Raw genomic sequence first — 16,571 nt, 5'->3', positions numbered from 1 at the left:
AAAACTGAGAACCCCCCCAAACCTAGATCAAATAAAGAACCCCCTATAAACCGAGGGCCCCCCTCCAAGTGGAGGAAATTCCCTAAAAACTGAGGAATCCCCCAAACTGAGGATCCATGAAATTCCCAATGAAAGGGCCCCCCTAAACTGAAACCACCCCAAATAAAGGACTCTCCCAAATTAAGAATCCCCCCAAACTGGGGGCTCCCTAAACTGAAGTCCCCCCTAAACTAAATAAAGGAGCCCCCCAAACTGAAGAACCCCATAAATTAAGGAGCACCCCCAAATTTAGGACCCCCCCCCCCCCCACCCCGCGCAGTCCGAGCCCCTAGGGGCGGCCATGGAACTGCGCATGCGCGCCGCGCCCCCACCACGGTGGCAGCGCCGCTCGCGCGCGCAGCGCTCCCGCCCCTTGAGTGACGGCCCTGCCAGCCAATGGCGTGGCGTATCGGGCTGTGATTGGCAGGCGCGCGGGCGGGGCGCAGGTGGCCCGGCCCCGCCCCTCCCGGCGCGGTCCCCTCACGGCGGCGGCTCCATTTTCTCGCGCTCCCGCGGCCCCCGCGTAGCGCCCGGTTCGCCTCAGCCCCGGCCGAGAGACCCCCGAGACACCGCGCGCCGCCATGAATGAGGAGTACGACGTGATCGTGCTGGGCACCGGCCTCACGGTGAGGAGCAGCCGCCGCCCGCTCGCGCCTCGGGCCTGCTGCGGGCGGCCGCCGCCCTGCCCCGCCCCGCCGCCCCCCCTCCGCCATCCCCCGGCTTCTGCGGCTGACCCCCTTCCCCATCTCTCACCCACCTCGGCGCCACTGTCCTTTTGCCCGTCTATCACCTGATCCTCCCCCCCCAGCCTGGGTTTGAGACCCCCCCCCCCGCCTCGGGCGCTCGGGTCTTTATCCCCTCCCCCAGGGTGTGCTGTCCCCTCCCCAGTCTCTCACCTGATTATCACCCCACTCGCCCCATTCAGGTCGTTTTCTTCAGCTGTCACCTGTCCGTCATAGCCCCCTCGCCTCTCTCTGGGTTCTTCCCCCCGTCCCCATCCTCACAATTACCGGGGATCTGGTGTATGTGACCCCCTGGGGGACCCCTGGGTGCTTTCCCCAGTCATTAATTATCACTGCACCCCCTCGGCTTCATTCCCACCCCCACCCTGGAGCCTTTCCCATTCATCTCCAGCCCAGCCTGGGACCCTCCCCCTCCGCCCCTCAGCATTACCCCGGGGGTCTGGTGTGTGAGATCCCCCCGGGGAACCCCTGGCTCATTTCCCCATCATTCATTCTCACAGCACCCCGCAGCTCCAATCCCACCCCCACCCTGGATCCTTCTCCCCATCCCTAACTGGACCCCCGGGTGGGGTTTTTATATGATTTTTGTATCTGTTTTACAACAGCTCCTCGTGTTTGGATATACCCCCATCCCCGATCCCCGCCGTTCCCAGGGGGCCCCAGGAAAATGCGGTTGTTTTGCAGAGGGAGGGCGTGGGGAGACTCGGACAATAAAACGCCGACGGGCATTTATTGCCTTTTATTTATTTTTTAAATTATTACCTTATTTTTTTTCCATTCACGCATCTCTTCTCCCGCCTCCACCCCCGTAGCACAAACCTAACGTGGCTGCAGGTCCGTGCAGGGTGGAGGCAGCCGTGGTTATCCCCCGCCTCTCCATCCCCATTCCCGCTCCGCCTTTGCAGCCTTCGGCTCCATCCAGCCCTGACTGCAGCAGGAGGGGGATGGGAGGCTGGCGAGCCTGTCAAATTTCCCTTATTCCCCCCGCCAAAAAAAAAAGAAAACCCTTTCCTGCGATGTCGCTGCATCCCGGTGATCCCTAAGGAAAGCTGACAGCTGATGGGGGTGCGGCGGAGGGAGGGGGATGAGCCGTGGTGGGGCTTTGTCCTATTGTGGAGGATGCAGCCCGCGCCGCAGGCAGCCTTGGGGGATAAAAACATGGCAGTGCCGCTGCCCGGGAGGTTTGCGGGAGGATTTCTCCCGGTTCCTGCATCCCTGGAGGCCGGGAGATGCCACGGGAGGGTGGATTGCAGGTTACAAATGGGAGGCATTGTTTAGAGAAGGGGAATAGAAAATCCAATATGGTGGAGAGGTTTTCCTCCTTGTGCAACTGGCCTTTCCTGCTTTTGTTCCTTCCTGTTGGTGGGGAAAGGTGGCTGGACAAAGGGATTTTTTCCCCCACTTCCCCTGGGGTTGGAGATGAAATTGAAATCCACTCGTGGATTTCCTCCCGTGGTTTGGGTGCTGTGATGGATGGGGCTGCTGACACAGGACCCCACCAAAGGCAGAGCTGGATTATCATCCCCCTCTTTTGGGTTTGGGAAGAAGGGTAGCAAACCTGGGATGTGGCACAAAGGAAATGTGTAAGGTGTGGGAGCGTCTGCTCTAGGGGACACCCAACTTTCCCAGTTGCTTTCATTCCTTTCAAGGCTCTTCCTTTGAGGTGGAGGAATGGCTTAGGAGGAAAAAGCTTCTTCCCTTTGATAGGGAAAGCTGGAGTCTGTCCTAAAGCCTGTCCCAGCTCAGCAAAGCAGGGAAAGGGACTTCTGGGGAGGTGAAATATAATGAGCTTGTAGTGAAGGGGCCTCCAATAGATCCGAGCTCCATTAAAATGTTAATTTATGCTTTAGTGTGAGCAGGGTATCAAGTTGGTGAACACAGGGCTTAATCTCAAACTGACAAATGCCAGTGTAAATTTGACAAAAGGCCTCTTGTGAAATCACTTTTAAGACAAGCTCCTGCTAATGAGCAGCGGTTGAGTTAAAAGGAATAAATTACGCCCGTATTTTAAGGTGTGCTGACCAAACTCCAGAGCCTGGGAATATCCAGGAGTGCATATCTTGCTTCTGGTGTGCTGGCTTTCCCTCTGAAATACCAATTAGGGTGGACTTCGTCTTGTCTTGAGCAGCTCATGTGGAAAAGAATGGGAACCAGAGGTCCTGGAATTCCTGGTGTCGGCTCAACCATTGTGGCTGGCGAGTGGTGTCGGAGCAGAGCTGGATCAAGCTGGGCTGAAGGACTCTCCTGCACTCAGATGAGGCTTGAAGGTTGCTCCTCCAGCTTTGGTGCTAGCAGAAAAGGAGCCTGGTACCTGTGGTACCTGAGGAGAAGGAGCTGGAAACGCATCCAGTTGTTCCTTTCCTTTTCCAGAGGAGCTGTCGCGGAAGTTCTAGTGATGTTTGCAGCCTCCCTTTCCTTCAAGCTGGTCCTGGATTCTGCTGCTGGAGCCCCATTAGGCCCCTGTTGTAGTTCTGAGGTTGTGTGTCTGCTGCTGATCTGGAGGGTTTTTTTTTCTTTTTTCCAAAGGGAAAGTTCAGTTGTTGGTTTAAAGAGGAAGAATGAGTCGTTGGAAGCTTTGTAAAAGAGCACAAATACACCCATTGTAGTGGTCATTCTGGTTGGGTCTCTGGGGCCAGTGAGTGCACGTGTAAATCCCGCAGGGATGGATCTGGAAGTGCAACATGAATATTTCAGGTGCTAATCTCTTCCTCAACAGTAACGAAGGACTAAATGCAGCTGTAGGACTGGGATTGCCGGCACTCAGACTATTTCAGCTTTTCCCTTCTGTGTGCTAATCAGAGACCCCATTGCAGTGCCAGCTCATAGAGATGTGTCTTAGCCCTGTGGGGAAAAATAATCCTGAATTACTGCTGACCTTGGTGGCTCTGGCTGCATGAGAGCTGGTAGATCTTCCAGCTGCCTCATTCCTGGTGGGAATGGCTTCTCCAGGGTGCTGGAGCTTTAATAGCTTTAAGGTCCTTGTCTTAGGCTTTCCGTGTGCGTCGTGTGTGGCAGATTAGGGATCATCTTCCCGCAGACCTGCACAGACTAGTTTTTAATCTGGTGCAGTGGTCACAGACTGGAGAGCTCCTCATGGCTGTATTTGCACACCTCTCTTTTCAGCTCACCGTAATTTCCACCTCTCTGCTGTGGGAGTGGCTTGGTACTTCCCCACTGGGTTATTTCAGAGAGGGATGTTGTGCCTGGTGACAGTCTCTGTTATTTGCCCTCTGTGCCTCTATAAAGTTATTTTGCATGAATTTTGGGGATAATTAAACCCTCCAGTTGAGCCTCGGTAGGTGAATGCTCTGTTCCTGCTGAGGTTTCACTCTTTGCAGGCTGAACTAAGCTTCTTACCTGCCAGCTGCCTCCCCATGTTAAAGCTATTTAAATCCACCACAAAGATACAGATTCACTTTCTGTAGGAGCAGAGGAGCCAAACTCATTGGTTCAGGATATATTTATTCATACAGGCCCAAGCCTCGTGGCCTAAAGAGCCTCAGAGTGACCCTGAGGACCATGTGGGAGCACCTGCTGTAGGGGACACCCAGCTTTCCCAGTTGTTTTCATTCCTTTGAGGTGGAGGAATGGCTTAGGAGGAAAAAGCTTCTTCCCTGTTTTTTAGGGAAAGCTGGAGTCTGCCCTTTGCATCATCCCCTGGTAGCAGAGGGGATTGTTGCAGTGCAGTGAGGAGTTGTTTTGGCAGTTGTAGGATGAGCAGAGCTTTGGGTTGGGTGGTGAGAGGTGGAATTGCCTGTGTCACCTGCTCCAGGTGACCCTGCCTAGGTTGGAGCAAGGATCTCCAGAGTCCCCTCCAAGCCCAGCCACTGTGTGACTCTCTGGCCACAGCAAGCCCTGCCTTTCGAAGAAAGAGCCTGGTGGTGCCAGACCACCAAAGCTGAAGGGATTTTGCTCAATGCTCAGTGCCCAATCCTCCCCTCGGCGCCGTTACAGGAGCGGCGCTGGCTCGAGTTTCCATTGGGCTGTCTGAGCCTTTCTGAACTGCCGCCCTACTTGGAGAAAATCCACGGAAACCTCCTTGCTTCCCTCCATTCCTCAAGGCCTCTGCATGCACAGGGTCTGGTCATGACCAGCTCCTGCCCTCCAGGGAGGAGCTGATGCTCTTAAGCAAGCGTGGAAGCACCAATACCTCCAAGTTACTCCGTATTTTTATTTCCATGGACTCACAGTGGATGTGCTGTCCCCACATTCCCAGTGCTGGTTTTCCCTGGTTCCCTGGCCATTTGCAGCAGACGACATCGATGGCGCTCGGATCGTTCATTCAGCAGCACAATGAGCTCCTGGGAGCTCGTAACCTGAACTGGCTGAGGCAGTGCATTGTAGTAGCAGCGTGACTGCAATTTGCATGGATTCTGTTGGACCTGGATACCCGGAGCTCTCCCTGCTCCATCCTGCTGCTGCTGTCAGCAGCTGCTCCCTGTTCCTGTTTGGTGGTGGCGACGTTTATAAAATGGCAAAAAATGCACAGATTTGAACTGTGGCACTTCCCCTTTTTTATTTGCACTCTAAACTCTCCCCGGCCCTCCCCTTATCAGCACAGGCTGTTTGTTTTCCTCGCTCCCTGACCCAAATGACAGCGTCACACATCAAGCGGTTCCCGGTCCCGCGGCCAGCGCGGCATCCAAAGGAATTGCTGAGCTGGGAGGATAAATCCATTGTGCAGCCCGGGTGCTTCATGGCCATCATGGCCGCAGAGGGAAGTGGCCTGAAAGGACTGTGCAGATTTCAGTGTGTTCAGTGAGCCTTGGGTTAAGCAGCAGTGTAATAGCTCCAGTCCCCACAGCGGTGTTTAATGGGTATGAAAGAAGAGTGGAGAGTTACTTAAGGCCTCTTGTATCTTCTGCTGGTGCCCAGATTCACTTCAAGGGATGCACACCCTCTTCTGAGAAGACAGAAAAAGGAATGCTTTGAGGTTAAGTGGGTGACTGAAATCAGCTGACATCCAGACCAGTGGATGTGGCTTGTGCAGTAAGCAGTAAGCTTTTACTTACCCTCCTTTTGGTACTTATTTAGTCTTGAAATCCCGGTTGGCTTCCTGGTGGCTCAGCTCCAGCATGGACACTTGCAGTCCTGTGCCACCATCTGGCAGAGCTGGTGAGCCAGGGTTTTGGGAGATGTTCCAGGGGGGATAAATCACAGGGTAGAGCAAGGAGTCCAACCACAGAGTGAATGTAACTGGTTGGTGACGAGGCCCTTGGTGTGACAGTCCTGCCTTGGGTGTGGTTAATCATTAACGCTGTAGCCACTTTCACTCCTGTGGTTACTCTGCGTTGTAGGCCTTGAGTAGTGGCTTCACACTAGCTTTGGTGCAGCTGCATCTGCTGGGAGGATCTCTGCTTGCTCCAGCCTGTGGGGGAACAAGGAGGGACCTTGTAGGATCCTTGGAAGGACGGTACAGTGGAAGGAGCAGCTGATGGGTCGTGGAGAGCTTTTGTGGGAAGCACTGTGGCTCACTATTCACAGTCCACGTGGTGATCATGAAGCCTTGTGGGCACCATGCTGGAAATCTTCCATGACTTCAGGGATTCAACTCAGAGCGTCCTTGCTGTGCGTGAGGCAGCTCCAGCTTTGCTCCTCAGGTCCTTGGCTGGGTTTTGGTGACATCCTGGTGGGTGACAGACTGGCCAGCAGTGCCCTGCTATCCCAAAGGAGAAGGTTTTTCCATTGCCACCTGGAAGCACCAGCACAGCAGATCCTCAGCCAGCAATCCCTGCCAACCATCCCTGCACCTACAGATGTCTGACCTTAGAACAAAACAACCCCTGAGAGCAGCTGTGGCTGGCAAGTTGATTTTACAGCTTCCTTTACACCGAGGATTGACTGGAGTCAGGATTTACACAAACAATCCACAGTGGGAAGCTCCTGGTGTTTGTGGTTTTCCTGCCTGACAGCTGCATTGGTCAGTCTGGAGTTGGAAATGAACCTCCTGCACTCCACACGTGGGGGAAGTGACACAGGAGGAGAGTCCTGACTGAGGTGCTTGTGGAGTAAACAGGAAGGATCTCCTGGAGACAGATCTCTGCAGGAGGGCCAGCCTGCCTGCAGGAATCCTGTCAGATGTGCAGTGGTTGCATCTCTTCAGCAGCTGGATGGGGGTTTACAAACTGAGTGAAAGGTTTGGGTGGAGAGGACCTTAAAAACCATCCTGCCACGGCTGGCACACCTTCCACTGGACCAGGTTGCTTCAAGCCCCCTCCAAAAGCTTCACCCATCACGTGAGATGTGGCCAGGACCTACCAGTGAGATCGTGGTGGTGAATGGGAGCTCAGCTGCAGCCAGAATTCTGCTGCTGGAGGGAGCTGAGGCACAGCAAGATCAGTAAAACCTCCAAGATAAGCTGTCCTAAGCACACAGACATTGAAGTTTTTGTTAAGCTCTTTGGCTGGGGAATGCCAGAGCCGGTGCAAAGTCGTGTTTTAATGGGGATTTAGTTGTGCAAGGCCTGAGCTGGTTCTGCAGCCTGTGTGTGCTCTGTGGTGAGGCTCAGCCTCTTGCTGCTGCAGTCAGACACAGCAGCTGATCTGCTGCTCCAGGGAGCCTCAGTGGGCACAGAGCAAGGAAAGCAAAGCTGAGCTGATAAAGCACCCCAGGTGCCTTCATTTATTCTTTATGCTGCTCTCTGAGAGAAGCTGCTGATTATTCTGAGTGTCCCAGTGTGGCAAATATTAATAATTGAGGTTCTGAGGAGACTGATTGAAGTTCAGGTAAGACTTCATGCTCCTGCTGCCTCTCTGTGGACATCCTTAAACTGATAGCTGGTGCCTTAGAGGACACATTTTCCTTTGGCTCAAATGCGTGGAATTCCCAAAAATTTCCTCTGGGAAGCCCTGCTAGGTGGTGGTTGTGCAGGGATCCAACCTACACCCTTGTGTAGGGATCACAACCTACACACAATCTCTAACCCCTTGCTTGGCTTGCCCAGAGCAGACAATAAATTTATTAAGAGGTTAATCTGCCTCCAAGAGGCGCCTGAATTCTGGAATGAGGCAACTGCTGTGCTTGTTTGCAGAGGGCTGCAGTGGAGCTGTCTGAACATGCTCTTAGGAAAAATGGGAAGGAGGAGGCTCCAGTGCAGCTGACCTGTCCCTTGCATCCTTTCCTTCCTGCAGGAATGCATCCTCTCCGGGATTATGTCAGTGAATGGAAAGAAAGTCCTTCACATGGATCGGAACTCTTACTATGGAGGGGAAAGTGCTTCCATTACACCCCTGGAAGATGTAAGTGTGGAGACACCCAGCCTTGTGTCCTTCCTGGACACAGAAAGGGGATTTATTCCCAGTTACCCTTGGGGTGGCTTCAAATAATGACTGTAAGGGTTTCCTTTGAGTCAGGAAGTTTTATGGTACTTCCTCAGCAGGTAACAGTTACAGAGCAGGTAACACTCCAAACAGGGGTGTTTGGAGTTGGTGGGTTGTGCTTGTTTCCTGTAATTCCCAGCTGGAATCCGAGCAAATCCCAGCACGGAGCGTTCCAGAGCTGTTACAGCTGAGTGTTAAAACTCTTCAGCTAAATTGTAAATTGGACTAAGAAATGTCATGCTAAACAGTTCATCAGGTTCATAGATTCCCAAAGCCTGGATGAGCAGAATTACACTGCCTGCTTCTTACTGTAACAATTCAGTGGATGCATTTGTGTGTTCCAAACTCAAATTGGAGCTAAAACTGCAGCCAGAAGCTGGCTCTGAAGAGCTTGTGTTCAGCCTGGAGCTGTGGGGGTGGAAAGTGTGTCCATGTGTGGGAGAAATGACACCCAGACAGATTTCCTGGGCTATAATAAGTTCTGTATTCTCTCTCCAAAGCTCTACAAAAGGTTTAATCTCCCGGGAACTCCACCAGAATCTATGGGGCGGGGAAGAGACTGGAACGTGGACCTCATTCCAAAATTCCTTATGGCTAATGGTGAGTGATCCTGAGCTCCCAGATATTCCTTGGGCTGGTGCTGGGTGCTGGAATAGGACAGGCACTGTCATTCCCTATAATCCTTATGCTTTGTGCCGTGTGCCCCAGTACTGGACTGGTCTAGAGCAAACCCCCATCAGTGAAGTGGTTTCCAGTGCAGGGCCAGCTCCCTTTGCCTAAAACCAGCCCCTGGCTGCTGGAATCTCATCCTGGAGCACCAGGGGATGGATGGATGGATGGATGGATGGATGGATGGATGAGGGATGGATTGGATGGATGGATGATGGATGGATGGATGGATGGATGGATGGATGGATGGATGGATGGATGGATGGATGATGGATGGATTGGATGATGGATGGATGGATGGATGGATGATGGATGGATGGATGGATGATGGATGGATTGGATGATGGATGGATGATGGATGGATTGGATGGATGGATTGGATGGATGGATTGGATGGATGGATGGATGATGGATGGATGATGGATGGATGATGGATGGATGGATGATGGATGGATTGGATGGATGGATGATGGATGGATGGATGATGGATGGATGGATGGGTGGATGGATGGATGGATGATGGATGGATGGATGATGGATGGATGGATGATGGATGGATGGATGATGGATGGATGGATGGATTGGATGGATGGATGATGGATGGATTGGATGGATGGATTGGATGGATGATGGATGGATGGATGGATGATGGATGGATTGGATGGATGGATTGGATGGATGGATGGATGGATGGATGGAGCAGTGCCTGGCTCAGGGCTGCTGCAGTGGAAGAACGGATAGATCCCAGCCAAGGCTTGGATGCTTTAGTCCCAGCTTATCTTCAGCCTGCTGTGGGAATTGAGCATGGGGAAGGGTTTGTTGCCTTGGGAGCTGCTGTGTCCGTGTTTGACTGTGCCAAACCCCTTGCAGGTCAGTTGGTAAAGATGCTGCTCTACACAGAAGTCACTCGTTACTTGGACTTCAAGGTGATCGAGGGCAGCTTCGTCTACAAGGGAGGAAAGATCTACAAAGTTCCTTCCACTGAGGCAGAAGCTTTGGCCTCCAGTGAGTAGCTGCACCATATCTGTTCTCTCTGAATCCCCTGAACAGAGGAAAACCCATCCCTTGGGATATTCTTAATGCTTCTCATGTGTTAAGGAGCATCCTCAGGGTTCTCCTGCACCCCTTTGACTTCAAACACCCCTTGCAGTGTGAGCCTTGGGTTTGCTGAGCCTTGTTTTCTTGGAGCTTCCAAGCTGCCTGTTCAGTGAGATTCTGCTGAGAACCTGGCAGTGTTTTCCTTCCTCAAGAGGTTCCATCTGGGGCTCGTGCTCCCAGCTCTGCCATAAATATTTGATGTCATGCCCTTGTTGGAATTGTGCATGTGAAAAACATTGCAGGCAAATTGGAATGACTAATTCCAACGTGTGGCACCTCAAACCTTAATTGTTGCCTACTTAAATTTCACTCCTCAAATAAAACTAATAACAGTGTGGTGAAATCCATTCAGATCTAGAGGGCATTCCATGAGCTCCAGACGTGGGATGTGTTCAGCAGCACCTCTGAAAAATCTTCTGATAAAGTGACTCCTGCAGTTAAGGCCCCAGATCTGTAGGTCTGAGCCTTCCTCATGGCAGATATTCCTGTGTGCTGAAGGAATCTGGAATTCCTTCACTTTGCCCAGGTCTCATGTGTGGTCTCCAAGACACTCATCCTGGCAGGAGTGGAGGTGCTGCCTCTGCCCTCACGTTTCCAGTCTTGCATCTGCAATTTGTGGAGAATTCAAGTGCAGAAATGGTGCCTTGTCCAGCCTCATGTTTGGGGTTTGAGGGACAGGACAAAGGGGAATGGCCTTAGGCTGAAGGAAGGCAGGGTTAGACAGGATCTTGGGAAGGAATTCTTAGCTGGGCTGGAATTCCCAGAGCAGCTGTGGCTGCCCCTGGATCCCTGGCATTGCCCAAGGCCAGGTTGGACAGGGCTTGGAGCAGCCTGGGACAGTGGGAGGTGTCCCTGGGAAGTGGAACTAAGGCCCTTGAAGGTCCTTTCCCAGCCAAACCATTCCTTGTTTAAACACTCAGAGGTTCTGACCCACTGCTGATAATGGAAAAGCCACGCAAGTCTGAGGATCTGAGTTCTGCCAAACCCCGGGTTCTGAATTCTCATAAATCCCGGGTTCTGAATTCTCACAAATCCCTGGTTCTGAATTCTCACAAACCCCTGGTTCTGAATTCTCACAAACCCCTGATTCTGAATTCTCTCAAACCCCTGGTTCTGAATTCTCTCAAACCCCTGGTTCTGAATTCTCTCAAACCCCTGGTTCTAAATTCTCACAAACCCCTGGTTCTGAATTCTCACAAACCCCTGGTTCTGAATTCTCTCAAACCCCTGGTTCTGAATTCTCACAAACCCCTGGTTCTGAATTCTCACAAACCCCTGGTTCTGAATTCTCACAAACCCCTGGTTCTGAATTCTCACAAACCCCTGGTTCTGAATTCTCACAAACCCCTGGTTCTGAATTCTCACAAACCCCTGGTTCTGAATTCTCACAAACCCCTGGTTCTGAATTCTCACAAACCCCTGGTTCTGAATTCTCACAAACCCCTGGTTCTGAATTCTCTCAAACCCCTGGTTCTGAATTCTCACAAACCCCTGGTTTCAGGTTTAATGGGTTTGTTTGAGAAGCGCCGGTTCAGGAAATTCCTGGTGTACGTGGCCAACTTTGACGAGAACGACCCGCGGACCTTCGAGGGCGTGGATCCCAAGAAAACCACCATGAGGGATGTGTACAAGAAGTTTGACCTGGGCCAAGATGTCATTGACTTCACAGGCCATGCCCTTGCTCTCTACAGGACTGATGAGTAAGTGGGGGTGGTCAGTTGCTCCCTCAAATCCCAGGATTTGGGGTTATGATGGGATTGATTGGTTATTTTAAACTTGGAGGGCTCCTGAGTAAAACTTGTGCCACTGAGTGCTCCTTAAAGGGAACTGCCAGGAGCAGCTGGAGGGTGGGAAGGAAATGTCATGGGAAGTCAGTGTTTTGCTTTCCAGAATATTCTGCTGGAAGTGCTGGTTTGGGAAACATCCCAAATGGTGTAACTGTCCTTCCCAGCTATCTAGATCAACCCTGCCAAGAAACAATCAACAGGATTAAGCTGTACAGCGAGTCGCTGGCTCGATACGGGAAGAGCCCCTACCTGTACCCCCTCTATGGCCTTGGAGAGCTGCCCCAGGGATTTGCAAGGTGAGCACCTGGCTTTCACTCTGCCCTTCCTCCAGTGGGGTGTGGAGTCACTGCTTGAGCTTCCAGAATGTGATGCTGCATAAAATACTGTGGTCCTTAATGGTTCTTTCACTTAATTAAGAAGTGGTTCCTCCACCTGAGATTCTTTCCTTGTGGGCTTGTTCAGCTCTGGATTTGCTGAGAGATGCTGTTGGCAGAGTATTTATCCCTTGTGTTTAAGCAGAGGATTTTGAGGAGGTTTAGGTCTGAGGAGGGCTTTATCCAAGAGGAGCAGACCCTGGGGGCTGGAAGGGCTGTTCAAGTCCAGCCCTGGAGGTGCTGAAGGGATTTTCCTGTTGCAGGCTCAGTGCAATCTACGGAGGCACCTACATGCTCAACAAGCCCATCGAGGAGATCGTCATAGAGAACGGCAAAGTGGTCGGGGTCAAGTCCGAGGGGGAGGTACGGACCCTTCCCACCTTCCCTGCTCCCCGCCCCACATCTGCCCCTCAGAACTCACATCTTTTGGGTATGATCACAACAAACACAGAGAAAACCCTTCCTTAAGCCCAAGGGCCAAACGTGCTGGGCTGGGGCTGTTGTCCCTGTGCCAGCTTGCTGAGGGCAGTGTCCTGATGGCCAGAGTCCTCAGTGTCCCTGCTCCAGGAGTTGGGATGAATTCTCCATGGGCTGGCAGTGAATAATTCAGGAAGGGGCTGTTCCTTGCGTCCAGCTCAGAACCAGCTCTGCCCTTGGCACTCTCAGCTGCTCTCTGACAGCTGGCACGTGGCCTTCCTGCAGCTTCTCCTCCACCTGGCTGGATAGAACTGGGAATGCTGCCAGCCTGGGAGCTCTCAGTGCGCTCCTGACTGGAGCGGGCACTGATGGGACAGTTTAGCACTTGCTGGTGGGATAACGTGTCCCTTGGGGTGGGAATGACGTGTCCTGGCCGGGAGCAGAGGTGACAATCCATGCTAGAGACCAAAGTGTGTGCAGCCTGGAGGCTTCAGATTGATAAATTGTAAATCGTTTCTGGAAAAACCATTTTTGACGTGACCTGGGTGATGTTTCCACGCTGGTGCTCAGGTGGCTCGCTGCAAACAGCTCATCTGCGACCCCAGCTACGTGTCGGACCGCGTGACGAAGGTGGGCCAGGTGATCCGGGTCATCTGCATCCTGAGCCACCCCATCAAGAACACAAACGATGCCAACTCGTGCCAGATCATCATTCCACAGAACCAGGTCAACCGGAAATCAGGTGCGTGCAGGGCAGTCTCAGCACCTGGGTGAGGCAGGGCGGCGTTCCCGGCCTGTCTGCACACGAGGTGAGGATCACACAAGGGCCATGGACGCCTCGTGCCCTGCTCCAGGGGCTTTTAGGGCCCAGCAAGGCTGAGCTGCAGTTCAGAGCAGTTAGGGAGGAGCCTGTGGTCGGAAAACCTCGTGAGGAACCTGGGTCAGGAACCTGCGTCAGGAAATGCCCCAGACTGGGAGAGGTGGGTGAGAGGCTGCCTCAGCCTGGAACAGAGCACTGCGAATCCCACCAGATTTTGGGAGCCATCAAGGGAAACTGAATTTTGGGGATCTCCCATGTCCAGGCTGCTCAGCTAGGAGATGAGAGCACGTAGGGAAAGGATGGGACTCACTGCAGGTTCTCTAAACAATCCAGGGGGTGCCAAATGTCAGGGCAGTGGGAAGAAATGTGGGCAGTGTTTTGGGATGAGGCCGGAGGAGGGTTTGGGATGAGGCCTGAGGAGGTTTTGGGATGAAGCCAGAGAAGGTTTTGGGATGAGGCTGGAGGAGATTTTTGGGATGAGGCTGGAGGAGGTTTTTGGGATGAGGCTGAGGAGGTTTTTGGGATGAGGCTGAGGAGGTTTTTGGGATGAGGCCGGAGAAGGTTTTGGGATGAGGCTGAGGAGGTTTTAGGATGAAGCCGGAGAAGGTTTTGGGATGAGGCTGAGGAGGTTTTGGGATGAGGCTGAGGAGGTTTTTGGGGTGAGGCCGGAGAAGGTTTTTGGGATGAGGCTGAGGAGGTTTTTGGGATGAGTCCAGAGAAGGTTTTGGGATGAGGCTGAGGAGGTTTTGGGATGAGGCTGGAGGAGGTTTTGGGATGAGGCTGAGGAGGTTTTGGGATGAAGCCGGAGAAGGTTTTGGGTTGAGGCTGGAGGAGGTTTTGGGATGAGGCTGGAGGAGGTTTTGGGTTGAGGCTGGAGGAGGTTTTGGGATGAGGCTGGAGGAGGTTTTGGGATGAGGCTGAGGAGGTTTTGGGATGAGGCCGGAGGAGGTTTTAGGATGAGGCTGAGGAGGTTTTGGGACGAGGCTGAGGAGGTTTTGGGATGAGGCTGAGGAGGTTTTGGGATGAGGCCGGAGGAGGTTTTGGGATGAGGCTGAGGAGGTTTTGGGATGAGGCTGAGGAGGTTTTGGGATGAGGCTGAGGAGGTTTTGGGCTGCAGCTGTGCCCTGTCCCCCCAGATATCTACGTGTGCATGATCTCCTCTGCTCACAACGTGGCGGCGCAGGGCAAGTACATCGCCATCGCCAGCACCACCGTGGAGACCGCGGACCCGGAGAAGGAGATCAAGCCAGCCTTGGACCTCTTGGAGCCCATTGAGCAGAAGTGAGTCCTCAGCCAGCCCCCCAGACATGTCCCATGTCTGCTGGGACATCCGGAGGCTGCCAAGAGCTGTTCAGGCTCAGTTTGCTCAGCGCCTTGAGCGCTGCCCTTGCATCGAAGCGTTCCTGCTCCGAAACCATCCTTTTTCCAAACCCAAACCAAGGCTTTTTCTCCCTTTCCCCAGGTTTGTGAGCATCAGTGACCTGTTTGCACCGACCGACCCCGGAACCGAGAGCCAGGTGAGTGAGGGCTGAGCCGGGCTGGGAGGGGACAGGCTCCAGCTCGGGGCTCCAACGCTGCTTCTGCTTCCAGATCTTCATCTCGCGCACCTACGACGCCACCACCCACTTCGAGACGACGTGCGACGACATCAAAGATATTTATAAGAGGATGATGGGATCAGAGTTCGACTTCGAGGAGATGAAACGCAAGAAGAACGACATCTACGGGGAGGAGGAGCAGCAGTAATGAGAGTCTCTAATTAGGAGAAGTTTAAATCGGCTAATATGAATATATAAGGAACTTAATGAACACTGTACGAAATTCAATATTGTAAGGCCTGCTTTTGTAATCCCATCTCTGAGAGATTGAAGAGTACTGCACTGGTAATGTTCCCTTTTTGGATATCATGTGTTAATTATTTCATTCTAGTAGGGCTGCTGTCCAGAATCTGGCAAATTCCTGACTGGTATTCCTGACTAACCTCGTAAGCGAAAGGCAGACTGAACTTATTATTATTTTTGCAGACGTAGACGTGGGTGCAGATTTGAAATAACTCATTGACAGCTGTGTCTTACCTTGTCTTTTTAATCATTTGTAAAACATCCTTCACAATCCTGTGCTTCTGGTGAGCTCGTAGATGTGACGCTGATGTCACTCAAACCTGATATCAAGGAAAATAGAAACTGAGCACTCCATAATTGTGGACAGCATCCCTAAAAGTCTCTCCCATCAATCTTAACTCTGTGGCAAAGTTGTATCATGGACAAAGCCCACACCTATTGTAGCAGCAAATGTTGGCTTCGTTCTGGGCACAGAACTTAACCTCCACTTAAGCTTCTAAACCCGTTTACATCGGTTGGGACACAGCTGTGCCTCAGGCTCCTTTGTGTTTTAATCTTAATAAAATTGAGAGAACAAATTACAGAGCAGGCAAGATGTGGAAGTATTTTCTGTCCCCTGGTGGCTTCTCGGATGGACCAAACGGCGCTGCGGTATCGGCATGACAGAGCCTGTGCTTCTCGTGTCTCCTGAAGGCTCCAAATGATTTCTGTACTGCGAAGTAAAGCCAAATTCTGGAAACCAGTCCTGGCCTCTGGTCTGATTCACTTCAGTCCCGGGAGCAGCGGCTCCAGGCTGAGATCCTGCAGCATCTCTGTGTGCCAAGGGTGAGACGGGAGCGTTTCCTGCAGGAAGGAGTTTCCTGCTGGAAAACATTTCCTGCTTCCGTGGTGCTTCCCAGGCTGTGCTGCTCTGGCTGCGTTTGGCGGGGCAGGTGTGGCTCTGGCACAGTCCCTGCTCCCTGCAGCCACCCAGTGCCACAGCTGGAATTGGCAGCAGCAATAAATAATTCCTGTTTGGGCTGCTCTCCATCCTCAACACGAGCTGTTCAGTCCGGAGCGATCCTTCCCCACTCCCTGGCTGGCACAGCCATGCCAAGTGCCGGGAGAACTGAGGGAAAGCCTCGGAGCAGCTCTCCAGGGTGGCTCAGGGTGGCCTTCCCACACAGGAACTGGCCTTTGATCCTATCGCGGTCCCAAAGCTGAGCTGAGCCCGCCTGGGGCTTCCCCTCTCCCTCCTCCCAGCCGGGGCTTTTGGCACTTCCTCCTCCCCAGGTGCCACTTGCAGGAACAATCCTGAGGTGCTGCTTCCAGGAACCCTTCCCACCCTCAGCTGCTGGAGTGGGGCTGGGGAAGCTCCCTCAGTGCCGTGCCTACAAGCCAGGCCAGACCCAGTGCAGGTGGAAAATAAATCCTTAAATGATCCCATTATCCCTACCTGCTCTAACCTGGTTATTCCTCTGGTTA

At 52.8% G+C, this 16,571-nt stretch overlaps 1 protein-coding gene across 1 annotated transcript; it reads left to right on the top strand.

Annotated features, from left to right (window-relative positions):
- The first annotated feature begins 495 nt into the window (after positions 1 to 495).
- GDI2 (GDP dissociation inhibitor 2) lies at positions 496 to 15,849 on the top strand. Its single transcript, XM_053978983.1, has 11 exons — positions 496 to 665; positions 7,913 to 8,020; positions 8,602 to 8,701; positions 9,641 to 9,775; positions 11,370 to 11,568; positions 11,820 to 11,951; positions 12,293 to 12,392; positions 13,017 to 13,188; positions 14,403 to 14,547; positions 14,729 to 14,783; positions 14,857 to 15,849. Exons 1-11 carry the CDS (start codon positions 621 to 623, stop codon positions 15,010 to 15,012), a joined length of 1,347 nt encoding a protein of 448 aa, XP_053834958.1. The 5' UTR covers positions 496 to 620; the 3' UTR covers positions 15,013 to 15,849.
- The last annotated feature ends 722 nt before the right edge of the window (positions 15,850 to 16,571 follow it).

This window comes from Vidua macroura, chromosome 5 (assembly GCF_024509145.1).
Source record: "Vidua macroura isolate BioBank_ID:100142 chromosome 5, ASM2450914v1, whole genome shotgun sequence".
Lineage (NCBI taxonomy): Eukaryota > Metazoa > Chordata > Aves > Passeriformes > Viduidae > Vidua > Vidua macroura.
This window is presented reverse-complemented; position numbering and strand designations above follow the sequence as displayed.